The sequence below is a fragment of the Metarhizium robertsii genome, assembly GCF_000187425.2.
Source record: "Metarhizium robertsii ARSEF 23 chromosome Unknown MAA_Scf_5, whole genome shotgun sequence".
Lineage (NCBI taxonomy): Eukaryota > Fungi > Ascomycota > Sordariomycetes > Hypocreales > Clavicipitaceae > Metarhizium > Metarhizium robertsii.
Genome location: NW_011942193.1, coordinates 3,678,578 through 3,706,213, shown reverse-complemented (window position 1 = coordinate 3,706,213; position 27,636 = coordinate 3,678,578). Strand labels below are relative to the sequence as shown.

Here is a 27,636-nt window from a genome sequence, read left to right as displayed (position 1 = left end):
GTTGAGTTGATCGCCACCCTGTGCAGAAGTGATCCCCTAACCCTGGACCTCGCGGACGTATCTAACGAAAATGAGTTTGAAGCCATGGTGCAGAAATGCTGGCGATCAAGGTTGAATGCCCCACGACAAGATATCATCTTGGGTCTCGAGGAGCTGTCTGTTCTACCAGCTACCTTGTTAACTTGTTGAAGAGGACTTGCTTTTTCGCCCACCAGCATAACAAAACCTACCCCTTGCCGTGAAAAAGAAATCCTATTGACCCCTTGTAAATGGGGCAAAACCTTGTTCTTTCTCTTCTACTTTAGCTGCATTGCGTATGATGCATAATCGGCAGCAAAATGACCCATTGCTAGCATAGCCGTGCCAGGGCAGATAGCCTCGTACCGTTATGCGCAATCCTTGTTTACATGAATTACTTATTTAGCATTGAATTACTGATTGAGCATTGAATTACTTATTTAGCATTGAATTACTGATTGAGCATTGAATTACTTATTTAGCATTGAATTGACCCCCCACCTACTCTACACTCTCTACTTCCACATTGCTAAGTTTGAGTCAAGTCTGACTGCGGCCTGGCGCAGTTGCATGATTTCTGTACCTGCAATCTTATGCCGTCCAGTCTCGAATACGAGGGGAAAGCCCACATTGCTTTGGACAAGACGCCAGAGTACCCTGATCAGAAAAGCCAAAAGTTGACTCAATGCTATGGTACATCAGGTTGTGAGACATAACGCTGCCCCCATTTACTTTATTTGTGACAGGGCTGCGCCCGATATCTGAGGCCTGACTCTTACACGGGCCTGATTTTTACCACTTCTCATTGGTCTAAATTTTTCTGTTAGCTCCATGTCACTTTGTACACTGGTCCTCCACCTGGAGTATCAGACCTTTACTTACATTGTTTGACCTACTGCAGGCACCTAATCTGCTAGTTAATCCAGCGGCTTATAGTAAGGACGATTATCGCGGGACTAAGAGGTAATTAGAACTAGACGAGGACAATAAAGGAAAATACAAGTTATATTATGAATTATTAGGCAATAAAATAACTATAGTTTAATCTATTTACGTTATATTACAATTACCTCGTTCTGATAACCAGCGTAAAATAATAATATAGATCGCGGGCTTCCAAAAAAGTAGACTTACGCTCGAAAGAGTACGCGATAAGCCTGTAATAGAAGATATAAGGCGGTTTATAAGGGCTGTTAGGGAAGTTACCTAGGTAGTTACTCCGCCTTTGCACGGCAGTTTCTACGGGTCAAGAATTTTTAGGCGAATCAGAAACGGTAAAAGCCAAGCCCGTGTAAGAGTCAGGCCCGTGTAGCCAAAATGTCAGGCCCGTGGAGTAATAACGAGTCAGTCTTATATCAATACATGCATTTACATTAAATTTATAATTACGTTAATGCCTCAATATATTATATTACCTGAAACTAATTATATAAGCTGTATATAATCTGGGAAACTTTGTGATATATAAAGGCTTGGGGTCTTAAGTAAGTAATATACTAACTTCTACATTAAGACAAGGCACCTTTCTCACTTAATTATTTATCAAAGAAATATTCTATTTACTTAGAGAAACTTCTGGAGACAATGAAGCACACCCAGCTTATATTTGTGACTTTTGCTAGTCTGGCTCTGGCGCAAGAATTGCCTGGGGATGCAGACGGCAAGGCCATGGTACGTAAATCCTGCTGTTCAATAAACAAGTATGTCAAGTTTATTTTAGCAGAAAGCTAATTGAACGACTATAGACGCAACAAGAGGTCTCAGCTAAATTCCAGAAATGGTCAATGAATTGCGATACATCAGCAACTACAGTAAAAGGTGAATGGACAGTATGTAGATCCTGAATCCCCCTTACCAGCCCTCTTTTCTTTTAAATATAACTTCTTATAACTAATACTCTAATTAAAATAGACTAAAGTTTTCTGTTTGAGTAATCCTCCAAAACAAGTAAGTGTTCTCTCCAGATTGCCACCTGTACGATGCCTACTATTATTCGTGCGTTGATCTAATAACTGGGTTATAGGGGAGCATTGTAAGATATTTCGTACCAATTACGTAGTCGTCGTCTAAGAGATATTCGACTAATTAAACTATCCTAATATAGCGGAAGAATAACTTTGCCAGTGTCTGCCAGAAAAATGGCGGCGTAAGTACAAGAACGCACATACTTGCGTAGAGTTGCTAATAAGATGTACAACTACCTCAGTGCGAAAAATGCTATCAAGCCCGGACTCATGACCAGACATATGCTGTAAGTCCCCCCTTCTCCCCCTCCTCTTGAAAAAATTGCACTAGTTCTCTAATGCGTCTATCGAGCATAGCTCATAATTGGCTGCGACATTCCAGCACAAAACAACGCGTGGGCCCGCCCACAGGAGACTCCTAAGCCCCAAGAGACGGTAAGAAATAAAAAATATTACTTTTACATATACAGTATACTAACTAGAAAAACCTCCAGAAGTCCCAGTCCACTCCTCAGGTTTCGCCTCAAGAGGTGGAGAAAATAATCTGCAGCCAGTTTCAACAGCCAGAGGACGAGTGCCATCCCGTTATAACGCAGTGCATCTTTGAGCAAAAGAAGAAGCCTGACAACTTGAATGCGCAAAAAGACTATTGGAAGGCTGTTTACGCGTGTGCTTCTAAGGTTTTGAAACTTAAGGGGCAATAAGCAACAGCTTCCCACAAATGCCCGGATAAGCAACTAGCTTCTCTATTGCAAAGAGACCCTGCTTGCGTCCAAACATTGAGGATTGCTGCAAACCCGTGCGCTTTTATTTCTATGCTGGAGGACCGGGGCATGGGGTTACGTGTGTGACGGGCTGAGCCCGATGTGGCTCGGCTTGCACTCTCGCCTTTGGCCCATCTAGAAGCGAGATCAACCACGTGTTGAGCTCTCTTTTTGCTTGCTCCCTTTCTCTTTATTCTCTTGCTAGTTTTTAGATACTCGTGGTCGCCTAGCTAGTTGTCAATACACTCAGCTAGGACCGTTGCGTTATCTACACGCTCGTTTCTAGCACTTGCAATTAATTGGTTGCGTTCAATTGATACGATACTGTGCAGGTGCACCATTGGATATCAAAGGTGGATTTTCGGACCGCTGTCGCCTCGTGTGAGACATTCACATCGTGATTGTATACAGTGGGTGTAGATGCTTTGAATGCTCCCGCACCGCAGGTCTGCCGATTTCAATGTTTGTACCCTGCAGCCCAAACTCTGCCGGCAAACACAAACGCTCGGGGGCATCCCAAGTAGTGGCGAGACCAGGCGCAGAATGTCAAGTCCGATCTGGCGATTCTGGTTCGCTCTCCGTTCCCTCGTCTCGCCCTTGCTTGTCCGACTCCCCGCCGTCGCCTTGTTGTTTCCTGCATGGAGCGGACAGCTCACGAGAAAGGGTGTGCACAATCAACACCTTGCCGATCTCCTGGTGCTTCTCACCCATCTCAGGACCTATTTTAGTATTTCCCCAGAGCATTGTATGACCCATGGTTAGTCAATTGTACCTGCATGACTCATCTACCACCCGACCACTGAATCAGTCGCAGGATAGCCAACTCGTGGCCGCCTCCAAGTTCATGTCAATGGGAGCCACACGCATCAATCGCCCACAACACATTGTTGTAGCGCTCGACCACGACATGGGAAACGTCTCCGAGTCCAATCTGCGCTCGGGAGCAGGAAGTGACATTGGACATCAAATAATGCTAGAGGAAGCCTTTGCATGGCCAGGCGCTATGTGCGTGGCTTCTGATTCCCACAGCAACCATGATGGGGGGTAGCATGTGTCGCACGCCTGTCGTGCGGACAGATGCCTGTAGTATTTGGGTAATACTGCGTTGAAGAGTGCGTATATACTAGGCATTGTCTCTTGTACTAATTCACAAGTTTCAGACTTCAGTGCAGCTGCCAAGTCTAACCCCGGTACTATTCCCAGGATTGCCGACCGTGTCCAACTCTACATCGCGGCAGCCTCGGCATCCGAACAAGAGGCTGCTGAAGCTACAGGTGACTGGCAGGCCTTGGTGAATGCCAGGGCACAGCCCATGCCATCCGGTTGTTCGCAGTGCATTGGTTTAACCGGGTTGCTTGAAGCTGGTGAAGCGGGTAGTCGTGTATATCTCCCATAACGGACCTAACTCACCATTGTCTAGGTCGGGATTTCATCTCCTTCCAGGAACATCCTGAGGCTCGTTGATAGAAATGCGGGTTTCGTGCTTTACGCTCCGAAACGGTCTTGGAAAATAACATCATCTTGCTGATAATGTCTTAGACTCGCTCGCATATTTGGCGTCGCCAGAGGTCGTGGCTGCCAGCGCTCTCAGCGATTTTATTTCCGGTCCAGGCACTTACAAAAGGCTAGCAAACTGGTCTAGTATAGAATATGGATTTGGCACTGGTATAGAGAGTACTACAGAGAGTGAGCTCAGCAACATGGCACAGTGTTACACGGAAAAGGCCCAACAGATCGTGAAGCCCAACAAAGGGGCTTCGCCGATACAGGACTTGTTGGTTACACGGCTAGAACACGTGCCCGGGCAAGGACCTTCGGCCCGGGCGTTCCTTTTATGTATATAAGGCGGTCACCCTTCTCTTCCTCTCTTTTAGCAACTCAGGACCTTTGACATCCTACGAGATTATTATTGAATTGAGTCCTTTTGCTCCAAGCCTTCATATTGAACCCTTGTCACACACAGCAACTTGACTCGCTAGTTTAGCGTGTTGAGTCTCTCAAGGTTGCTTCCAAGCTTAGCACTGAGATCCTGCCAGGCTTTCCTGACAAGATCAGTGGCGAAATAATCTTTTGCAACCATGATAGTATACTTGTTTCTGGATTTAATCCTAGCTGTGTAATCTCCACCTCTCGCGATATTGTTACAAGGAGCAAACTCTGACCTGACATAGGAATCCTCAAGAGAACAGGCTGCAACCGCACTCCTTGCAAAGCAGATCCTGCTGGCTATAGCTGGAAGTTTAGGCAATATCTTTTCCCGAAACAGTATGGATTTTCCCCACTTCAGATTCATCCACTCCTTTATGTTGCGTTGTCTTGGCGTATTTCAAGGCCCATCTCATCACCAACTCTTGTTGCTAGCAGGCATCAATAATGCCCTCGTTGCGCTAGAAGTACCTCGCCTTTCGAGCGCCTGCGCGCCTGCTTCCCTTCCAATGCCACGGAGCAACGGCCAACACGTCGGACGGGTTGGACACTGACTTGGGATGTAAGGCGTAGTCTTATCGAGGTGCAAGAAGGTAGTGGGGGGGAGACCTGGACAGAACAGGTTGGCGAGCCACCGGCAACGTACAAGCTATTATTGCTGCTGGAGGTGTAGAAGCTTGGTAAAGAGGGGAGATAGAAAAGCAAGGTAGAATGCTACCTTGAGAAGGACCACAGTGCCTCTTTATACATTCTGCGCCTATACATACAAGCACAGTAATGGCGCTATTGAATCCTGGAAACGCGATAATCTGGATATTCAAACAATCGACTACCGCTTGACGAATAAGTGCACTAGCGACTACGTGTCGCTGACGGGTATAAAGTTTCACTTCCAACCTGGTAGCCGAGAAAAAGGCCGGGCACCGTTGTGTCCTGGACATGCCCTCTTACTCGAGCCCTGTTCATCAACCAGGCCGGAGCCACATGGCGCCACGAGCATTCAGTACAATACTCTGATCGACCTCATCTTGTCTAGTGCCCTTGAGATATCCCGCCGTCGGATAAAGCTTGAACAAATCTTTTCCGTCTAGCTAACACGGCGCCGCCAACCTAAGAGGAAGCCATGATGGCGAAAATGGCATCATCTCAGGCAACATCAACAAAGTCGCTGCCCTCTGGGCCCTCTGCCACTTTCAGAGATTCACCGTTCTTTTTGCATCATGGTGAAAATGCCGCGTTTCCCACGCCTTCCAAGAGTACTTGCGACGAGCGCTGCCCGAGCACCATCTTACCAAAGCCGCAGATCAGGCCGAATAGTTGCGCTCAAGCAACTTGGCCTGCTCGTCAAGTTTGCAAGCGAGTTAGCATTGCGGAAAGCGCCTCTGGGCATTACGGCACGCTTTAGCCAGCGTTCCAGTCCCTACAATATATGGCTGGACTCGGGATGGCAATTTTACCTACCTGTTCATGGAGCTCGTATCCGGCACCACACTGGAGGACATGAGGTTCTGCCATGCGCTGGTCCTTTCACAAGCGTGAAGGAGTTTCACGCCTGGCTTTCCGCAGTGCTGACAAGAGGGTAGAGTGAGCACTGGCCGGGTGTCGACCCTGATATACCTGATCCGTACTGACAGGACGTACCGGACGACGCCGACGTCGTCTTCACACACTCCGACCTTTATCCTGGCAATATTATTCCATCTCGGGATAAGCTCCATCGTATCGTATCGGTAATAGACCGTCAGCAATCTGGATGGTGTCCGGATTATTGGGAATCTTGCAAAGCAAATACACAGCTGAGCCCGGTTCAGAGCGGTTGAAGGACTATATATCGCGGTTTCTGGAGCAGCCTGAATGTGTGGAAACCTTGGAGCTATATGCCCAAGCGTACGGCTTCTGATGAATCTACGACTTTTATTTATGTTGTGCAGGAGTAAGAAACGGGTTCTTATTGCATTGAGGGAAGCTCACAAGAAACCAGCCCATGTACGCTCGTTGATGCCGATTTGCAAGCTCAATAAAGACATTGAAGTCGTGGCCAGACCGGCCATCAGAGCCACTTTGTAAATCCAACAGCGCATCAACAATACCGCAAAGGTCTACTACCGTCTGACACGGCCTGTCCTCTCTCAACCCGAGTACGCCGACGAACATGTACTGGAAGGTTCAGTGTCATTCTACCTCGTCTGAGTTTGTAAGCCGAAACCATGGCGAGCTGCGGGTCCGTATCTGACAAAGAGATTTCCGAATTCAGCAAGGACCGGGCTAAAGAAGCATTATCTGCTCGTGTTGTTGAACGGGTTGTGCGGGCACTGCGCACACGCCTCGCGCCGCCGTCAGATTCTACGGAAGAGACGTCATGCTTTGAATCCTCAGCTTGATTGCCCATATCATGTGGGATATACTGAAGCCATTCCCGAGCCCGAGATGCAGTCCACTAGTCCCCAGGACTCAATACCAACAGCCCGGTAAGCAACTCCCGATACTTGGCCGGGGCCAGGTTTAAGCGAGGTATAATATACCCGGTAAGCTACATGTTGTGTTGTGCGGCACCAGGTGGCCCAGTTATGGGGATATCGTTCAGAATAGAATCCCAGTCGGTAACTAATTCAAGTGCCATCACCCTGTGTGCAAGCCCGGTGCTCTTCCGCCCAAAGCTCCGGCGCCATGTAGACAATTGAACCTGCGTAGGTTTGCAAATTTCCGACTTTGTCAAGTTTAGACATGCCGACATCGGCTATCTTTGCGACTAAACCTCCTTCGTATTCATCTATGAGAATATTCTCTGGTTTGAGATCGCGGTGCGCGAATGCATTATCGTGCATGAAGGACAGCCCGTTGCTGACTTGTTCCAGTACAGCTTGCTTCTCGTTGTCTTTGAAGGAAAAGGAACGAAGATCACGCGGTATCCACTCCATGATCAAGTATAGGGGTTCGTTAAGTGTCCTCTCTGGAAGAATCTCAACGGCCTGCACAATATTAGTCTGCGGAAGTTACTATCCAGTACTGACAAAACCAGTACCAATGACTTAACCTACATGTCTTAGCTTCATAAGCCTGCGGAACTCGCTCACTAGTAGTTCCCAATTCCTTCTAGTGGTTGCGATTGAATCGGACTGCCTAAAATGAGGAATCTTCGCGGCGAAAACACTTTTGGACTTGAGCTCCTCCACCTTTATACCGGATGCAAAACTGCCACCGGAAGCGTAAAAGTCATCTGCTCGCTTATACATCCTGCCTCCCATGCCTAGTCTATATCTGGGATTTCAGCCATGAGATAACGCTCGGGCGGCCTTGGTACAGCACGCATGTAGTCACGATGAAATCTCTTGGCACGTCCTTTGCATCGTTTCATTTCCTCTGGAGACAATTTGGGGCGCCAAGCCGGTATGATAAGATGTCCAATATCGATTCTCTTTGGCTCAGCAATGTCTGTGTGTTCTCCAGTACCCAGTTCTACAAGGCGGCTCCCATGCCAAACTCTGACCGGATTTCTTGCAGCTCGACGTGTGTTACACGGAAATGGCTGGTTACACAAGGGCTACGGTCACGGGACCTAGGGCAGAAGGCCCTCACCGACTTCTTGTATAAATAGACGGCTTCGGTCCCTTAAGGCCTTGAGGAAAACCAAGGACCTTTAATACCAAAGACTGTTATTAGTTGAATTGAGCTAAATTGCTCCAAGCCCTCTTTCCGAGCCCTTGTCACAACGTGGCTGGAGAGGTTGAACCCAATTTTGATGAGTGAAATGAGGGATGCCGGGAAGGAAATTGGGGTATAAGTCGTCCGGTACAACACGACGAAATGTCAAAGCAGAATACTTTTGCTTTCTGTTGAATGGTGAGTATAATGGTATCGTGAATGATCAGAGGTGGGAATTGCGCGACGTGATGCACGGCGCGAAGCCCGGCGTGGGTATTGGTTGGCCTTGCTCCCGACTGTCCCTAACATTCTTCCGGCATAACAGATGGCATCATTCCCCGACAATGGAGAAATTCTTGGGTTGCAGTTTCACCTCCATTGTCGCTTTCACTCTGAGCAGGGCTCAGGATGGCCCCAAGGTCGCTTCTCCATTTCTCTCGCGTCTCAAACTCGTGGCGAGCTGACTCACGCTTGAAATGCTCGGCTTCCGTTTCCCAGTACTGCTCGTCAGTGATGGTGTCTCTTTGTCGGCGAAACTGCTGCGAGCTCTGTCCCTGCTCTTCCGAGAGACGCCTGAGCTCCGTACTCATGCTCCTAAAGTCGGTAACTCCATCAGTAGTATGCCTCTTGCGCAAATTGGCGAGCAACGCATTCAATAAGCAATGGGCGGCGAAATCGGCGTCCTTTTGCCAGTAATTGGAATCGGCGATGCCTAGGCGGATTCTATCAATCTCGTCGTCTTCATATTTTGCGTGCAGTAATTCGCATTCCAACTTGTACGAATGCTTCATGTCCGTTTGGAAGATTGCTTCTGGTGTTGTCTCCCGGTCGACTGCCCGTTGCCTGGCTTGTTCGCGTTCCAACCTGCTGATAATGCCATTTACGTCACCAGACGGTACATTGTACAGAGGAGTACTCATTTTTTTTATTTTCTGATGCGCAGAGCTGTGCACTGTGAAAGGATACTCTGATACAATGAGGTGATGTTTCGATGCCAAATTCAGTCCTTGTTACAAGGAAGGAATGATATTCCGAAAAGTCGACCTTTAGGTGAGATCCAGCTTATCAGGTTGTCGAAATGTGGCTGTGGCAGTACACCAGCCACAACGCCACAACACCACCAGCCACCAAAAAGGAGCACGCAAAAGTATCGCGGCCACGCCGATTTTTTGGTGCAACACCATTCAACATCCCCATTCCGCCTTCAGGACAAAGCCACAGTTGACCAGTCTCAATCCACGTATATCACACCGCACATGCAATTTTCGACATGGCCGTGAACAAGCTCCTGGATAGAGCAGCTGTACGGAGTACATACCCTCGAGCGCGGCGTCAGCCCCTTATGTCAAGTCTCCATTCGCCGTCTTGATTCGTGCGGGCAGGCATCTTCATGAAACCCTATCAAGAGTGCCAGCGATTCGTCTATCACAGGTTGTCTATAATACCATCTCCGTAGATGCTTGAGGAATGTATTTGTACCAGCTCCCTGCAAGGTCATCTGCCTGTCCAGCGCCGAAGAGCGTCAGGTCGTCAGCATTGTCGAGGACTAGGACCTATTGCGATATGGTCTAGACAGCATCGCGAGACCACCAGATTGTATAATTATGCGCCATGTTGACTACAAGTCTCGTCCTTCATTCAATACGCGACGATATAATACATCCTTTAAATACGCCTCCCCGCCGCCCGTAGGTTCAGTCCGGAGACCAATGAAAGTATAGCCAACAACAGATATACATCTCTCAGCGCTTAGAACTGCCGTTTGCAAGCCGATCGATCAAGAGACCGCCAACAGCGCTCTCCGCAATACGCCGTCCTTTCTTCCCGTCTTCCCCATTGCTCACAAGAGCATCCACTGCAGCCGCTCCGGCCGCCGCTGTAATAGCACGTCTGGACTGGTCCCGGCTGTGGCGAGACTTGATAGCCTCCGCCAAACCCGCTGCCAGGGCCGCCGTTGCAGCCTCTTTGACGCGGTTTTCGCTATGGGATCGCGCCCTCGGCTGTCGACGGTGGTGGGAATGGTCTCTTCTCCCGCCGACATATCTCTCCTCGCTGTGTAATGATCGCCCTCGTCGTGGGCGACGGCCGTCATAACGATAGTAGTCTGTTTCTCTGTGTCCGTGGCCGGGCGCGTAATTGTCATGGCGTCGGGTTCGTCGGTCGGAGTAGGCTTCATACTCGTAGGGCTCTGCCTGACGCCTGGGTCCATGGCTGGAAAATGCCGATTTGACCATCTCTTTGGCGTCGTGGGACTGCCCGTGGACGACTTGGTTTAACCTACCCGGCGACCGAGATGGTCTGTAATCCTCGTCGCTGTAATCTTCTGCGTATGTACCCCTGTGGCGGTTTGGCATAGTGTTGTAACTGGTCGAACGGCGCGTTTGTCACCTTAGTGTTGATGCTTGAAACAGACTAGAAGCGCAAGGGGGGATTTGAAAATAGACGTTGAAAATACTGGGAGGCGTCACGATGCTTTAATAGTACGTTAATTGCTTGCTCACTCGCTGTCTTGTCTGTCTTGATTCTCGACGTCACACTGCAACCCTATAGCCTGTTTCATGCAGAGCTCCCAATATGTACTCGGTATATCACGGAGAAATCTGACATGTCACCTTGATTACAAAATACAACTCGCGCGAGACGGGCCGTTGCGCGAGGCAACTACCTGACTGGCTTCCAGCCAATATCAGATGTCGATTCAGCGGCATGACGCATCTGTTACATCACTTTATCATCATGTTGCGGCCACACATTTCCCACGAGGCGGAGTTTGTTGCCACGCTGATAGGAGCCTCTGGTGTCAAAAGTGAAACAAGCTGCTAGACTATATGAGTGCGTCACACTGGTGTTTGTTGTTGTCTCGTGGTATTTGCGCAAGTTGGCTGACAACAGCCCCCGAGGTTATACCATTGTACTGATGCACCATACTTGTCCAAGACCATCTTACTCAAACCCTTTCTGCGAAAAGTTACATTAATTAAGTATTATTATTTTCTTGATCAATTTATAATAAAACGTGCCATGGGTAGAGTGTGTATCTTTTTCACCTGAATACTCTTTCCAGGCTCAACCCAGGAGAGGAAGGATCGTGTGATTTGGTGAAGTTTATCTCTGTCAAAAATTGCCTCAAGTGTCTGTTTAGGTCGGGAATCATTTTGCGAATATTGATATCCGAGGTGGTATCGATTTGGTCAAGTGTATAATTGTGACAACGGCTCAGTGAGGGCTTGGAATAATAACTCGATTCATCTAATAAAAGTCTTTGGTATTAAAGGCGTTCTATTGACATACGTGACAGACTTTTGGCAACACCTATTGCGAGCTCCTCCCATGCATGTAAAGCTACATCCTCGCGGGCCAAAGACACCTCTCGAAGTTGTTCGGCACTTCCCTTCCATGAAAGACCAATTCACAGAAGCGATGTTATCCGACCTCGGTGCTTTTCTAGTATATAGCAACGTAGATATGCACTCCTCCTCCACTTTTCTCGGCTGACAATTGTGACAAGGGCTTATATATAAGGGCATGGAATGATATCTGTATTCCGCTAATAATTCGCTCTCATATTAAAGGTCTCTAGTTTCGCCAAGGCCTCTGGGTGCAGCCGAGCCGTATTCGTGTAAAGCAGGGGTGAGCAAGCGAGCCTGGAAACCCATGGCCTCAAATAGGTCTCGAACTCTTGTGTAATTATCGTCAGATTCAAGGGACAGTCGTGCCTGCAATGCTACGTGACCTCCGTGTAACAATAATGTGCTAGATGAGCTGATGAGCTGCTTGACATGGACTTGATGACCAGTTATGATAATGCTATATTGTCATGTTCAACTACCCACGAGTCATTGGCACATTCTTGTGCAGGGATAGAAAATTTCCAGCAGTCCCTCTAGTTGATATCTTCTGTTGTCGGTAATATCTCAGCCCACACCCCGTACCATCACGCCACAAGGATAGTAGTAAGCTTCGAGTTCTGCTGCGTATGCAGTGGACGTGCCCGATAGTCCCAAGTATTTGTTCGAGTTGCTATTCCATAGGTCGTAGATGGGCTTCCACGTCCACCGCTGCGCCAGCGGTAGTGCTGAAAGCGCTAGTGATGAATTTATCAATATGAAACATTGAAGGTTTTCATGTTTAATGTGGGTTGTCACGCGGCTCTGGCAGGCCCGGCGCTTCAGACGGAGGTGTGTACCGAGCAAATCAACTACGTTCCGCTCAAGTCGCCACGCAGTAACGATAGAGTAACGATTTTGCTCTCGTTTCCTCCTATGTTGAAGTCTGGTTGAATAAATGGTGGGTCTCGCCCGTAGCCGCTCCCGCTTCAACTCAATAAACACGTCGGATTTAATTAAAACCTATCCTGTGCTTGGCACATGATGCAATCGAAAGCGGCAACAGTGCAATGATACGCACATGGCGTGTCGTTGCTGAGTCGGAATGCCTGTTTCGCTCTATTATTTGTCATGGTTACCACAGCAAAACGTACGACTTGAAGGCTACCCATAATGGAGTCATTTGCAAGCAATCAGCGGAGATTGCATAAAAATATACCCACCGATCCTTGGACTTATCCTATGCTCGTCTTGACCGAATATTGTAAAGAGAATCAAATCCGATGATTTTGTTATTCATGGTATCGCTAAATTCGAATGGGCAGCCGCCTCATGTGGGAGTGTCCGCCAGCCATGACTACAGCCTTTTGCGCACTCTGCTAGCATAATTCCTACGCGTAGCTTCTATGTCTAGGCTCGGCAAGGTTTCCATTTTGACTCGGCCAACTAGATTATGTTTCGTTGTTCTAGGTATTGTATAGGCCTGTGTATACATGACAGACCGCAGCAGGCCAGGGCACTCTCGATCCTAGCCCTCAAGTACCAAAACTGTCAAACATCTTCCTAGACTTGAGCTTGTCCCTAATTGCAACTCATCCGGGTATTCTAATCATCCCATAGTTATTTCCCAGCCGACGTTTCATACTGGGTTCAAGGAATACCCTGCAAGCATAGGTGTTGGCGGTATGTCATGGTGCCCGTCTCAGCCAAGAAAGGCTTACTCGCGCAACGAGCATGGGACGGGGCCGACGACCCTTTTGCATTGGACCCGTAGCGAACCGAATAATATTAATCTATATTGATGCTTATTGAACGGGGGCTTACGAGTACATGGCAATTCCGGCCAACTACCGAGCCGGCTCAATGCGCTGACAATCAGGCGCGGGCGTTCATCGTGATTCCTGGTCTCCTACCGCCAATCTACCCAAAAGGCTCGCCCTAAAACTACAACTGGCTGTTATTGACATTAAGGCATATCGTTTTAGCGTGAGTCTTTTGACAGTGTCAGAGGAAGAGAGCGGATATATGCGACTAAGGCGCCGCAAGGTTTCGCGTATTTAATAGACATTGTGAAATTGACTAGATTCGGTTGATTCACTCCTCCATGTCAGCCCAACACTCTGATACGGGTCCCTATAAGCACACGGTGCCAGGTTATCGATTGATTCGGTGCTTCCTAGCTGGCGGTCAGTACCGTAGGGGGGTAAGTAAACTCTTGGGTCCTTGCAAGGGGTGTCGGCAATCCCTGCAGAAAATAAAATCCAGGAACATATTATTGCAGTTTAGATTGGTTTAAACACGGAGCAGATATATTGTGCGGAGACTAATACCGAGTAGCACCTGAGAATTATCATAAGACTCGATATCGTTCGTCCCACTTGACCACGCACAGCTAGCCAGTGCATAATCCATCTTCACCTGGCCTGTATTTCCTATGACTTGTCTCGAGATCGCATGACTCGTCAAGTTAATCTTCTCGACAAGCGAGGTATCCATGGGCGCTCTCCATGGCATTGTCCCAGACGTTTCGCGTGGATACAAGTCCTTGAATCAGACGAGCACGGGGACGGAGATGATGGATTGTGCTCTTGAGCTGCCGATCCTTGATCATGTTTTACGCGTCTCTCAAATATTTCATATCATTAAACGCCTCAATAAATGTGTAGGTGCGAGTATAAATACCACAGGCTGCCCATTTATACCGTTTCGTTGCGATTCATCTGCATCTCACACTTTGACATTCTCCAAGACCATCACTAGCTGTCCCGACTCCTGTATTTACAATGGCGCACAAGGCTGCCATGATGCTAGCCCTCGCGGTTTCCGCTCTTTCGGCAACGGCAGCAACTATCGAAAAGAGGACTGCCGGCGGAGAAGATATCAAAGATGGTGAACTTCCCTTCATGGTCAGTCTCCGAGGAGAAGGCGGTGGCCATAGATGCGGAGGGGCCTTGGTGGACAGCACTACTGTTGTTACTGCTGCCCATTGCGTTTGGGGCACCTACTCGATAAAGGCGGGAACGGCGGTAAGTCTACTCACCTCTCCTCGTTGATACGCCGCACAAGACTAATAATATATAGAATATATCGGCCGACGGCGTCGTTGTAAATGTCAAGTCTCGCCATGAACACCCTGATTACGTACTTGGCAACCCTGGAGGTCCTTATGCCGTCAATGACATTGGCATCTTGAAGTTGGAAACTCCGGTTGAGAGGAGCGACACGATTGACTATGTGGCCCTGGCGGCGGACGGCTCGGACCCTGTGCCCAACTCAATCGCCATAAGTGCCGGCTGGTAAGTGCTGTTTACCTTGGAACTTGCAGAAAAACGAGCTCATTCAGAGACCAGGGGCTATCAACCCGATATCACGCCTTGGCCCAAGCAACTTAGTAAGGTTGTTATGCCTGTCCGCGACCGCGAGGTCTGTTTCAAGATATCTCCAGCGAGTTTTTCTGGTAGAACTACGGTTATATGTGCTGGTGGAGATGGCAAGGCTTTATGTGATAAAGACAGCGGCGGTCCTGTTATTGACCAGGAAACGGGACAGCTTATTGGTGTCGTGTCATTTGGTCTCGGCCGCTGGCCATGCAGTCCTGAGAATCCCATGGTGTGCACCAGAGTCGGCAGCTACATCTCTTTTATTAAGAAGTATCTTTAGTGCTTAAACGGTTAGGTTAGTACTATTGTTTGGTAACACTTGCAGTGGGAGGCAAGAAGTATAGTGGTGGGCAAGTACTTCTTGTCTTTGACTATATTATTCTAGAATTCATAGTTTTATTATTAAATAAGACTTCAATATAAGCCCTTGGCTTGCTGCCAAGGTCTACAATGCTAGTCAAGCAATGCTGTATCGCCGTCTTAAGGAATAGCTTTCTGCTATGAGAGAACGCTAAATTTACAAAAATTAAATAAACTAGAAAGTCCACAAAGAGCTAGCATGTCCTTGTCCTGGGTTGGCCATTATTCCTCCACGGCTTTTAGTGCGGAAATATGGGTAGTCAAGCACCTGCCGATTATGACTCGCTCTAGTTGGACCTTGATGGACCTCAAACTTGTTGAAGCACCACAAAGAGCCATCTACGCGTTGTATACGGATTTATAGCGGTGAAAAGGTGCCATGCAAGGATTCAATTGTTAATAGGCGCTTGTATACAGCACAGTCGCGAGATATAGCATCCAGAATACTACATATATATCTGTGTATACATGACAAAATAGCGGTGTTTCCACTGCCTCATCAAATAGAAAACATGAGTAAAAAGCTATCTAAAAGAGCAGGGTTGTAAGCCGCGGTAATTTTGACCGTCACCGAACTGGTGTCTCGAACCCCAGGGCACGAATGTGGAGGCTTGGACGCAAAGAAACACCACTGGATGGCTTGACCGGTAATGCGTTGGGGGTCCAGGTGCTTACGTAGAAATCATCGATATTGCCTTGAATAAGGAAAGGAACTATCACATGGGCAGTGGGTGTTTCCTTCTTTTTTTTGTTGCAATACGCAACAGAATAGAACATCATGGCTGATGCCGAGGTAGCGGAGTGTCCAACATCTTCAGGACGAAAAATACTCATGGAGCCGGCAGTAGTAAGCTTCTGCTTAGAACTGCTCGGGATACGTCGTGGAACGGGGACACAGCCAAATCTCATAATGCTGTTTTCCGTTACCATCGACGGACCCCTACCTTGAGTGACCAACCACTGCCCAATCCTGCGCCTGGCAAGATGCTGAGCAGGATATCTTATAATGGATATGATACCATATCAACAAACATATTCGACAAGTAGAGCGACATTCTTTTAGTCGATAAGCTGGATTTGCATCAAGAAACGAGCCTTTTGCGCGTCGACTTCGCTCAGGCCATCTTTGCCCTCATTGTCGCTGGCAATCTCACAGCACACATGTATGCTTGACTAATAACGAGGGAGTTTCGGAAGGTGTAGTGGTCGCTTTCGAGATGGGACAGTCCGCGCAAATGATACATCAATTCTTTGACGCGCCACGTCATTATCTCACAACCGGATGCCTGGCCGGAGTATTCGACCAGACCATGTCGCTGAGCCGAGGCTACGTGGGATTCAATATAGACATGCGAGACCTAGAGCCATGAGGCAAGACAAGAGCTACAAAATGACTTGCTTGCACACAGAAAAAGAAGAGGTGCATCACGTGTGCGCACCCGTGAGTCGATTGGCAAACATTACGGAGTAACCTCCCGTTGTTTCGTAACGGCCGCCACGACGACAGCTACCGCCGGTTTTATTAGTCAAGACAAACCAGGCACCCATCCAAGGCCGTTCCCCATTTATTCTTATTCTTATTGTTGATGAAGCACGGAGCGCAAATGCCAACATCCCGGTCCAGACTTCCACAACCGGAGAATAAGGTGGGTCTCGTGTGCCGTGCCGCTCGGCGCCCGCTTTCTGGTGCCCGCGGAGCCCGAAGCCGTGGCCCGCCGCCCATCGCCCCCGACAAACCCCAGCCAGATTTCAGATCGTGTGCCGCCGTGGTCGGCGTCATCTGGGGTATTGGGGTATGGGGGTTGGCGTCGCCATGGGATCAAGGAGGTGTACTTGGAAATACTTGGGCTTGGGCTTGGGCTTGCGGGATTGATGCGTCTACCCCTGGTTCAGGGTGAAGATGACGATATTTCCCGTGAGACGAGAAATTGCTGTCCGGTGAGAGTTGTGTGCGTATGAGTATGCGCCATCAGAACCAGTTCACATCCAGCTGGTACTTGGAGGCACGGCCAAGGACGGAATATCGAACACGACTCGGCATTCTCCCAAGCTGTGCCGTCGAGTCAATACACAAACGAAACAAAGGAAAAAACGGGGAAAACCCCGCCTATAACAACTTGCCAGAGCTGCAAAAGTCGACGTGCCACGGAACCCGAGGGGCAAGACTCAAGAGTGACATGCAACCTTGAGAAAACTGGGGAGCTTCCCCCGGTCACGGCATCGACTACGACACAAGAACTGTGCCGAACCCTGAGATTTTTTCCCTCTTTTCTTTTCTTTTCTTTCCGTCTATTTTTAACACTCTTCTCAGCTCTCATTCCATTTATACCCTCGCGCTGTTGATGCTCTCCCGACCGGCTAGAAGCTTGAGCAACACCATATACCGACGCAAAACCTCCCACCTACACACCCGCATCCGCACCATGGCCCTCCAGGTGCAGCTCAAAGCTCCCAACGGGGTGGAATTCACCCTGCCGACCGGCCTCTTCATCAACAATGAATTCGTCAAGTCAACTTCATCGCAGCGCATCACCAGCATCAGCCCAAGGTAACGCAGGCCCCCCCGAATGCCAAGATCCCCCAACTCACGTCTTCCAGCACCGGCCAAGAAATCTGCTCCGTGGAAGCAGCCTCGGCGCAAGACATTGACCGCGCCGTCACAGCCGCCCGCGCGGCTTTCAACAGCCCCTCATGGCGAGACATATCCGGCGGTGCTCGCGGCGCCCTCATGCACAAGCTCGCGGACCTCATCGAGCAGGACCAGCGCGTGCTCGCCACCATTGAGACGTGGGACAACGGCAAGCCCTACAGCGTCTCCTTCAACGAGGACCTCAACGAGGTCATCGGCTGCCTGCGCCACTACGCCGGCCTGCCTGCGCTACTACGCCGGCTGGGCCGACAAGATCCACGGCCAGACCATCCCGACGACAACGGCCAAGTTTGCCTACACGCTCAAGCAGCCCGTCGGCGTGTGCGCCCAAATCATCCCGTGGAACTACCCGCTCGCCATGGCGGCGTGGAAGCTCGGCCCGGCGCTGGCCACCGGAAACACCATCGTCATGAAGCCCGCCGAGCAGACGCCCCTATCCATCCTGTACCTTGCCGACCTCGCCCGCCGGGCCGGCTTCCCCCCCGGCGTGCTCAACATTGTCAACGGCTTCGGGAGGGACGCCGGGTCCGCGCTCGCCGCCCACCCCGGCATCAACAAGATTGCCTTTACGGGGTCGACCACGACCGGCCGCGAGATCATGAAGACGGCCAGCATCGGCATGAAGAACATCACGCTCGAGACGGGCGGCAAGTCGCCCCTCCTCGTCTTCAGCGACGCCGACATCGACCAGGCCGCCAAGTGGGCGTACGTGGGCATCATGAGCAACCAGGGCCAGGTGTGCACCGCCACCTCGCGCCTCCTGGTGCAAGAGTCCGTCGTGGACGCCTTCGTCGCCGCCTTCCTCGACGTGGTCAAGACGTCCGTCGTCATCGGCGACCCCTTTGCCGAGCAGACCACCCACGGGCCGCAGGTCTCGCAGGCCCAGTACGACAAGATCCTGTCGTACATTGACAGCGCAAAGGCCCAGGGCGCCCGGCTCGAGGCCGGCGGCCGCTCGGCGCAGAAGACCGCCGGCAGCGGCAGCGGCTACTTCATCGAGCCGACCGTCTTCTCCCGCGTCACGCCGGACATGAGCGTGTTTAGGGAGGAGGTCTTTGGGCCCCTGGTGACCATTACGCCCTTTGCCGACGAGGCCGATGCCGTGGCCCTGGCCAACGACTCCATCTACGGTCTCGCCGCCGCCGTCTTTAGCCAGAACATCGAGCGTGCGCACAGGGTGGCTGCCGCTCTCGAGGCCGGCATGGTCTGGGTAAACTCGTCCAACGACTCTGAGATTCAGGTGCCCTTTGGCGGCGTCAAGCAGAGCGGCATTGGCCGCGAGTTGGGCGAGGCTGGTCTCGCCGCTTACACGGAAACCAAGGCTGTCCACGTCAACTTGGGTTCAAAGCTGTGAAGTGGGGGGGAGCCGATACAGATCATGTTGAAACGAAGTCATGTAAATAGATGAAGTGGGTGCCGTGCTGTGTCTCCTCACAGTCGCATGTAATCAGAGAAACAAATACAAACAACGTAAACTACAGTCATGGAAACGGGTGAAGAACTGTATATATGCCCTCCTTCTATGTAAACCAGTCTTACTACCAGAGGCAATGGGAAATAAGGTTGTGTGCACACTAATGAAATGATTCCCATACGCCATCTTCTTCCTATAACAGGCAACATGGTGGCTAGTACCAACGACCTAAAATAAAATTAAGCAACCCAATAAAATGATTGCCACATCATGTCTCCTCACTATCGCACGCGCCATGCTAGCAGGAATCAACAACCACTTTCTCTGTAAGTATCAATCAAATCTCCACCCCAGTTTTCATTCCTCGAGATACATGCCTGAAACCCAAACACGTCGAGTCAAGTCTCTATGGTAGCGCTTCTACCCCGGCACTTGTGTAAGCAGTACCCAAAATACCCCGAGGTTAAGAATACCCCTCCCTCTTGGGCATGACTACATACAACTCCTCGCACACACCGTACCCAAAATACCTTCGGTGGGACCCCTTGCCAGCAAAATCTCGCAGTCCACCTTGACCCCATATTCTCCTCCCCCGAACTCCGCAACCGCGTTCCATCTCCATTTATTGATTGCTTCGCCCCGACTGAAACCAGTCTAGATGAGGCAATCCCGGGGAACCCCATCTCCACTCTGTTTTCAGTCGCTGGTCAATTCGCTTGTCTGTCCCTTGATCTTGTTGTCCGGCCGAGGTTCCGCGCTGGAAGATCCGTCTTGGCTCGACTCGCAGTTTTCCGCGTACAAGATGCCTTGGATGTCTTGAGCCATCCCCCCTAACTGCATGAATGTTCTGTGGCCTTGGACGAACCAGAAGCCAATGGAAAGCACCAGCATAACGCCGAATACAGCAATTGCAAAGTTCATTTCACTGACTGCTGGGTTCGGTGTCGTTGGGAAGAAGAAGAAGACCGTCGTGATGGCGCAGTAGATAATTGACACCCAGTTGATGACGGGACCAAGCCGGCCAAGCTTGAATTCTCCGCCAGGAGGCAGCTTATCGCGGCCAACCACCATGAGTGAAATAATGGGCATAGCATAAGAAATGGTCAGAGCAATGGTGCTGACGCTGAGAATAGCCTGCAAGACGGTGCTGGCAAACAGGTAGAGAATTCCAACTAGGCAAATGATGCCGCACTGTAGCCACAGGGCGCGGCCAGGAACCATCCACGTCTCGTCAACGTGAGAGAACCAGACGCCCCAGGGAAACCCGCCATCTCGCGCAAAACTCCACGTCAGTCGAGAAGCCGAGGTGAGCACGCTGGAACCCTGACCCAGGCCATTGAAAATGAACAGGGCAATCATGACGGCTCCGCCAACTTGCCCAATGGTTGACTGGACGAGCTCAATAAAGGGATTGCCAGATGCGGGATTTAAGACGCCATCCACGCTCTGGATACTAAAGAGGCAGACGACCATAAAAATGAAGCCTGAGAAAGCACCGATCAGGACCGCAAGATACATGGTTCTCGGGGCGTTGCGTCGAGGCGCAGGAATCTCCTCCACCATGTGAATGACGGAATCAAACGCCGTCAAGCCATAAGCACTCTGCACCAGGCCGAGGAACCAGACAACGCCGTCGCCCCAGCCCGTCTGGTTGATCCACTGCCCAAACACAAATGATGCCGACTGGAACGAGAGATTTGCCTTTGTACCAACGGATATGAGCAGAGCCAGGGAGAAGGCAACAAAGAGGCCAGCAAAACCAACGCCCACAAAGTTGTTGAAAGTTGGCAGGATCCATTCCTTGCGGCAAGAGACGTAGTTGATGATGGTAAAGAAGATGGTGATGCCGACGTAGACAATAAAGAGAAGCCACCCTTTTTCGGTGCCTGGCCACTCCGGATCAAACATGAGCTTCATGGAGAGGAGAAACTCTGTCATAAAGGCGATTTGGGAAGCCGCCAATGTCCACCATCCAAAGGTGTTGATCCACGCACACATGTAAGACGCGAACCGGCCGGTTGGGGTGTTCCACAGATGTTGGATCCAATACGCCTGTCCGAGAGCCGTAGGCATGCTGCTGACGAGTTCACCCAGCGAAATGGCAACACAGGTGTTGCAAGCCGTCACAAGGACGAGGCCCCAGAGGATACCTACAGGGCCGCCATTGACGAGGCCAGTGGCCAAATCCTGAGCCATAGTAGACCATGTTCCTAACACGCAAAAGGCCAAAGCAAGCATGCTCCAGAGACTGAACTTGCGAGTAAGTGTCTGTGCATGGCCCAGTGCGGCGAGATCTTGCGCATCGCGGGTGGCTTGGTCGTTCACGTCGACGGTATCTTTCTGATACAGCTGGCTTGCTTGATCCATGCTATTTTCAACGAAAGGGTCGCTGTCATTCTCTGGTGATGGGACCTCGAAAGAGTTGCGTCAAAATGGCAATATCTGCCGATGGTTCTCGGGTGGGGGGAGGAGGACGAGACGGGATGAAGGAGGAAGGAATGCGTTTCTGTGAAAGAATAAAACTTGTTGGGGAATTGAGTAAGTGTGGTGTTCTGAGGGTTGCTCAATGTAACCCTTTTAAACTGACAAGTCAACTTGAGCAACGGAAACAAGTTGCTGCTTACACCTGGCAGAGAATATCAAGACGTTCCCAAGGGCTAGTTTAGTACTCGAAGAGTCTTTGTATGCACAACCAACGCCAAGGGCGGCTGTCAGATGCCGTCTGGGGAGGAGACAGACGATATGCCTCAAAACGCCACGAGAAACCGGGGAACCTGGGAACCTGGGGGGTACCTGTGGGATGATTGCCTTGGCTCAACTGAGTCGTCAACTCTGAGGATGTGTCGCACAAAGCGACAATGCCAGTTTCGGGCGTACAGCCACACCAACCATATGTATACTCCGTAGTATGGAGGGAGACGGGAGCCCCAAGAATACCCTGACAATGGCTTTTCCCTGTTGATTCCCGCTTCGCCCGGCCCAGAGAGCTGGGTGGCGCACGGCGCAGAGGGCTAGCACACGTCGCAATTACCCCAAGCCAAGGCCACCTCTGCTATCACGATTCCCAATGAGAAGGCTTGGGGGAGCGCCCGATCCCGGGGTGCGCCCTGCAGAGTCTAGGGAGGCGCACCAAATGGCATGGGGTTGAAAACGTGGACCAACGCGGACAACATGAGGATGCTGGAGGGGGTCAGCTGGGTGATGACCAGCCTGATCAGGACTTGGTGTGCGGATTGCTCCCGTCTTGTGCGGATTGTATTTGTGTCGTGGTAGGACGGCACTGACAGAAATTTGGGGCCAGTTTTGAGCCACACGATAACGGCGATAATTGAACGTGGAGGCGAGTGAGGGCTACAAAGGCGTCGCAAAGGCGCAGAAGGCGTTGAGGGCGTCGGAGAAGCGGGTCGACACCTTGTTGGCGACGATCTAGGCCGTCGCGTTGGAGAAAAGTTGGAGAAATGGAAATTTGGAAGGCGCTTGGTTCTTCCGACGGCGCAGATGCCTTCTCAAAAAGGAGAAAATTTGGGCAAACGGAAGGCGCAGGTGGAATCCGGCTTGGCGGGAAGGCGGGACCACGAGAGGAAAGAACCACGGAGAGAAAGGAGAGACAGATTAGTTCCTGGGCACACGGCCGACTCTGCAATCTACTCCATACATACAATCTGGACATCTGGAGTCATCCAAGCCGATGCCAAGGTTACGACGAGCTTTTTCGCAGCCACGGTGCTCCGAACCGCTATCACCATTATCTGCGAGATTGTGACCCTGACTCGAGAGCGAACTACGGGAATTACCCCGGCGCTTCAAGTGTTGCATTGTACCGATAAGCACTTCCCACCACTTTTGGCCTCGTACATAGCTATGACTGAAACTGGCCGGCTTGTCGTATTTCATTAGACTAATATTATCACAGATTGCAGCAGCCGCAGCCGCCGAGTGCGTCATCATTTGGTACTATTGGCTACCATTTCTTCATCACATCGCCGCACCAGCAATTGGCACCAAACCCTGACCCACGTTTATCAGAGCACCCACAGAGATAACAAGCCCGCGTTTATCAAGCGATTTATCTACAGTCTTTTCCACCGTCGTTTTCAGTCGGCTGGCTCTTCTATCGGCTCGTCGGTGCGCACTGACAGCATTGAATAACCTTGGAATAAAGTTGACTCGGGCCTTGCGCGATGCAACAGTCTTATTACTAAGGCTACTTGATACTCTGTCCTCTCCAATCCCCTCTAGCCACATTCTGGTCAACTCCAGTCCTAATACAACACTGGGTTCGCCCGATTGGCGCTGGTCCAACGAGACAAAGTTAAAAGCTTCTCCAGCTAACTTTGATTGTTTACCAATTTGGTAACAGATTGTGCCTGAAGTCTGTGCTCCAAACAGAAGCATCCATGCATTGTTCCCCAGGTCTTCCATAACCCCGGACCAAGATGGAAGATCTTGGGCCACACACGCCCGTCAACGTCATCCAGCCCCAGCACCACAAGTTCATTGGTCCCCCCAGCTATCAACCACACCTCCCTGCCACATTCCATGTCCATCCCCCATGGCCGCCTTTAACGCGTATATCTACAGTAACCTGTCACAGATTCCACACACGACAATAACTAGCGCCGCCACCCGCGGGCGACCGAAATGCGCGGAAGATGTATGGTCTCGGGCTCCGTGTGTCATGCACAAAGCCAGGCCATTCTAGTCCGGCGATTTTGCGGGTCGCGATGTCCGTGGCAATCTACAGTTCTCGCTGATTCACCGGGGTCCGTCTTTGGCGCCCCAAGATGCATTTCCGAGATCCGGGAATTGCGGAAACCAAGCGGTATCGGGACCATTGCCTCAAGTCAAACTAGCCGTCCAGGTACACCGCCGAGCTGGCGGCAATAGGTAATTATCTCGGTGCTTGTAGTACCCTCAACATTTTCATTACCCGCCGACCAGGCACCTGCCTAGACAAATTTTCATGCTGCAATGATTGTTGGGGTGTGATTGACGTGGAGAGATCACTTGACGACCCGGCTTTGCAGTGTTCTATCAATTGCATCAATGTTAAGGCTCACTTCACCGCCGGGTGCCCGAGGCCCAATTGGCCTTGTTGTTGCCGTTACCGGGGCGTCCTGCTTCATCTCAAAGTAATGCTGCAAAAGAGATGCAGTTGGTCAGCCAGTCACTAGAAGGAGTAGACAAGAGATTTTAGCGGCGTGTTTTGGGTTCGGACGCCTTCGGTCAGTGGGGACCCGAACCACCAGCCCAGGCTCCCTCTGACTCTAGCTGCCAACAGCTGGGCTTGAATGGCCTTAGCAATCAATTGATTGATTCCATCGGCACCGAAATCCACCAGGAGTTGTGAGTTGCCACTTACGGCCACCAGGGTGGGCTGATATTGACGGTGGCCGCGGGCCAGCGGTCCGCGTGTTTTCTGAAGTTTATGTGGTTGTTTCACAATGACTTCTGAACCTTTTACTTGAGTATATATTCCTGTATCCTTTTGACTGATGAGGCTAAATAGTGGCCGGAATTCAGGTTGTCAGACACATCCTTCTCTCGACCTTCGAGAACAATACAACACAACAGTACAATACACGCACAAACACCCGACAGCACATCATGGCTGCCCCCACTATGCAACAGCCAGAGTTGGATACCACCTCAATACCAGGTTATGTCATCTTTCCAGAGCTAGACGACAAGGCACCACAGGCCACAACCGGACTTCGGTCACAAGTTCATCCTTTAGGTAAATAGAAGCCAATCCGTCTGTCGGTCGTAAATCCAGACTTTATTGCTAACTTCGCAATTTTGCTGAACCAAATAGATCAACTCTCGGTGTACGAAATCTCCACAACTGCAAAAATCATTCGTGATTTTGCTAGCCCCAAGCAAATCAAGTTCAACTGCATTACTCTTCGCGAGCCCAAAAAGAATGAGTATGCTGCATTCCGATCGAGAACGGGTCCTCGCCCAGAGAGACGTGCTTTTGCTATCGTCCTCGAGCAGGGCACTCCTAACGTTGCCGAGGTTGTTGTCAACTTGACAAAGTCACAAGTCGAAGACTGGAAGCCGGTGCATGATGTGAGCCCAACCCTGACTCTGGAAGATCTTGATGTTATGGAACGCATCGCTCGCGCCGACCCCCGAGTCATCGAGGTTTGCCGTGAGATTGGCATCACCGACATGTCCAAGGTCTATCTTGACGCTTGGGCCATTGGTGTTGATCGCCGATGGGGCTTCGAGCGTCGTCTCCAGCAGGGTCTTCCTTATTACAGAGCCTCTGAATACGACAACCAGTACGCTCACCCGCTCGACTTCACTGTTGTTGCAGACACCGAGACGGAAGAGGTCTTGAGCGTTGATGTTCGCCGTGTCAACGGTGAGCGCACAAAGGTGCCGCTTGAGCAGCACAACTATCTCCCGGAATTCATCAGCGACGGCTATGAACCACACAAGCTCAAGCCCATCGATATCACCCAGCCTGAGGGAGTATCTTTCCAGATGAAGGGCAATGAGATCCATTGGGCCAACTACAAAATGCACATTGGCTTCAATTACAGAGAGGGGATTGTCTTGTCCGACGTTAGAATTCACGACGCCTACGAGAATCGCGAGCGAACTCTGTTTAATCGCATCAGTGTTGTTGAAATGGTTGTCCCATACGGAAATCCAGACCCGCCTCATCACAAAAAGCATGCCTTTGACGTTGGTGAATACGGCTCTGGTCTCATGACGAACTCTCTAAAGCTTGGATGTGACTGCAAGGGCGCTATCCACTATCTCGACGGCATTGTTTCTACCTCCAAAGGCCAGGCGGCCGTTATAAAAAATGCGATTTGTATACATGAGGAAGATAACGGGCTGTTATACAAGCATACCGACTTCCGTGATGCCAATGTCATCTCGGCTCGTGACCGCAAGCTCATTATCTCACAAATCATCACGGCTGCCAACTACGAGTACGGCTTCTACCACACCTTTATGCTTGACGGCACGTACAAGCTGGAAATGAAGCTTACTGGTATGCTCAACACGTATTGCATGCACAGCTCGGAGACTGCTGCTCCGTACGGCACGGAAGTTGCGCCCGGCATCAACGCGCACAATCACCAGCACATCTTCTCTCTTCGCGTTGACCCCGAAATCGACGGACCCAACAACTCCATTCTCCAGAGCGATGCCGTCTCTTCTGATGCCCCAGTCGGGTCTCCCGAGAACCCATACGGCAACGGCTTCTACTGCAAAAAGACATTGCTGCGAACGGCCAAGGAGGCTGCCGTCAACTACTGCCACGAGACTCAGCGTGCCTGGGACATCATTAACCCCAACAAGATCAACGAGTCTTGCAAGAAGCCCATTGGCTACAAGATCATCAACAACAGCTGCCCTCCGCTGCTTGCCAAGCCCGGCAGCGTCGTCTACAAGCGCGCCGCCTTTGCGCGCAAGAGTCTCTGGGTTGTGCCCTACAAGGACTACGAGCTCTTCCCTGCAGGCGACTATGTCTGCCAGTCCACGGGTGAGGAGAACCACCCGTACAACCAGAGCGTGCTCGACTGGTCAAATCGGGATGAGCCGATTGAAAACACGGATATCGTGTGCTACATGCAGTTCGGACTCACTCACTTCCCCCGCTGCGAGGACTTCCCCATTATGCCTGCCGAGCCGGTTGGCATTATGATCCGTGCCAGCAATTTCTTCCAGAAGAACCCTGCGTTGTGGGTACAGCCGTCACAAATCAAGAATGATACGTCTTCCCGAAATGCATTTTCGTCAAGTGACTGCTGTGGCGCAGCCAAGTCAAATCCTTCGTCTCGCTTGTGAAATACATCAGGAAATACGGCGTATTCATGGCGAATGCATTTAAAAATCGCATCAGCGGCATTGAATAGTTTAAATTAAATTTGAAACAACTATAAATCGTTCTTTTTTTGTATCTTCCTGTGAAACATTACCGTAAAAGCCAGGTCGCCCAACGTGAATGCTGTATCAGTCCAGTCAATAATCTTCTGCATTCTGGTGTTACTAATACTCTTGCCTAGAATTTTTTTAATATTATTTGTGACACTATTAGTTAGGATGTTGGGTCTGTGGATAAACAGGCCTGGATATGAATTGCTTGGCGGGCTTATCCTTTTTGCTAGGTGCGCTTACACCTTACTAGGTACCTAGTAATTAAGCTATATATTAGTATATATTAGTAT

At 50.3% G+C, this 27,636-nt stretch overlaps 7 protein-coding genes across 7 annotated transcripts; 3 read left to right on the top strand and 4 right to left on the bottom strand.

Annotated features, from left to right (window-relative positions):
• Positions 1-7,281: 7,281 nt before the first annotated feature.
• On the bottom strand, positions 7,282-7,905 carry MAA_11282 (AT hook-like protein; the record flags this gene model as incomplete). The annotated part of the gene is made up of 2 exons (XM_011413262.1): positions 7,282-7,641; positions 7,711-7,905. The coding sequence occupies 2 exons, from the start codon at positions 7,903-7,905 to the stop codon at positions 7,282-7,284; spliced, it is 555 nt and encodes a 184-aa protein (XP_011411564.1).
• A 711-nt stretch (positions 7,906-8,616) lies between these two features.
• On the bottom strand, positions 8,617-9,234 carry MAA_11281 (D-sorbose; the record flags this gene model as incomplete). Its single annotated transcript, XM_011413261.1, has 1 exon — positions 8,617-9,234. One exon carries the CDS (start codon positions 9,232-9,234, stop codon positions 8,617-8,619), a length of 618 nt encoding a protein of 205 aa, XP_011411563.1.
• An 822-nt stretch (positions 9,235-10,056) lies between these two features.
• Positions 10,057-10,668, bottom strand: MAA_11280 (uncharacterized protein; the record flags this gene model as incomplete). The annotated part of the gene is made up of 1 exon (XM_011413260.1): positions 10,057-10,668. One exon carries the CDS (start codon positions 10,666-10,668, stop codon positions 10,057-10,059), a length of 612 nt encoding a protein of 203 aa, XP_011411562.1.
• Positions 10,669-14,423: 3,755 nt separating this feature from the next.
• Positions 14,424-15,300, top strand: MAA_06885 (Peptidase S1/S6, chymotrypsin/Hap; the record flags this gene model as incomplete). The annotated part of the gene is made up of 3 exons (XM_007824883.1): positions 14,424-14,666; positions 14,722-14,936; positions 14,991-15,300. 3 exons carry the CDS (start codon positions 14,424-14,426, stop codon positions 15,298-15,300), a joined length of 768 nt encoding a protein of 255 aa, XP_007823074.1.
• A 2,503-nt stretch (positions 15,301-17,803) lies between these two features.
• MAA_06884 (Aldehyde dehydrogenase) lies at positions 17,804-19,384 on the top strand (the record flags this gene model as incomplete). The annotated part of the gene is made up of 3 exons (XM_007824882.1): positions 17,804-17,928; positions 17,979-18,219; positions 18,284-19,384. 3 exons carry the CDS (start codon positions 17,804-17,806, stop codon positions 19,382-19,384), a joined length of 1,467 nt encoding a protein of 488 aa, XP_007823073.1.
• A 756-nt stretch (positions 19,385-20,140) lies between these two features.
• MAA_06883 (amino acid transporter-like protein) lies at positions 20,141-21,811 on the bottom strand (the record flags this gene model as incomplete). The annotated part of the gene is made up of 1 exon (XM_007824881.1): positions 20,141-21,811. One exon carries the CDS (start codon positions 21,809-21,811, stop codon positions 20,141-20,143), a length of 1,671 nt encoding a protein of 556 aa, XP_007823072.1.
• A 3,240-nt stretch (positions 21,812-25,051) lies between these two features.
• MAA_06882 (peroxisomal copper amine oxidase) lies at positions 25,052-27,256 on the top strand (the record flags this gene model as incomplete). Its single annotated transcript, XM_007824880.1, has 2 exons — positions 25,052-25,181; positions 25,260-27,256. The coding sequence occupies 2 exons, from the start codon at positions 25,052-25,054 to the stop codon at positions 27,254-27,256; spliced, it is 2,127 nt and encodes a 708-aa protein (XP_007823071.1).
• Positions 27,257-27,636: the final 380 nt, after the last annotated feature.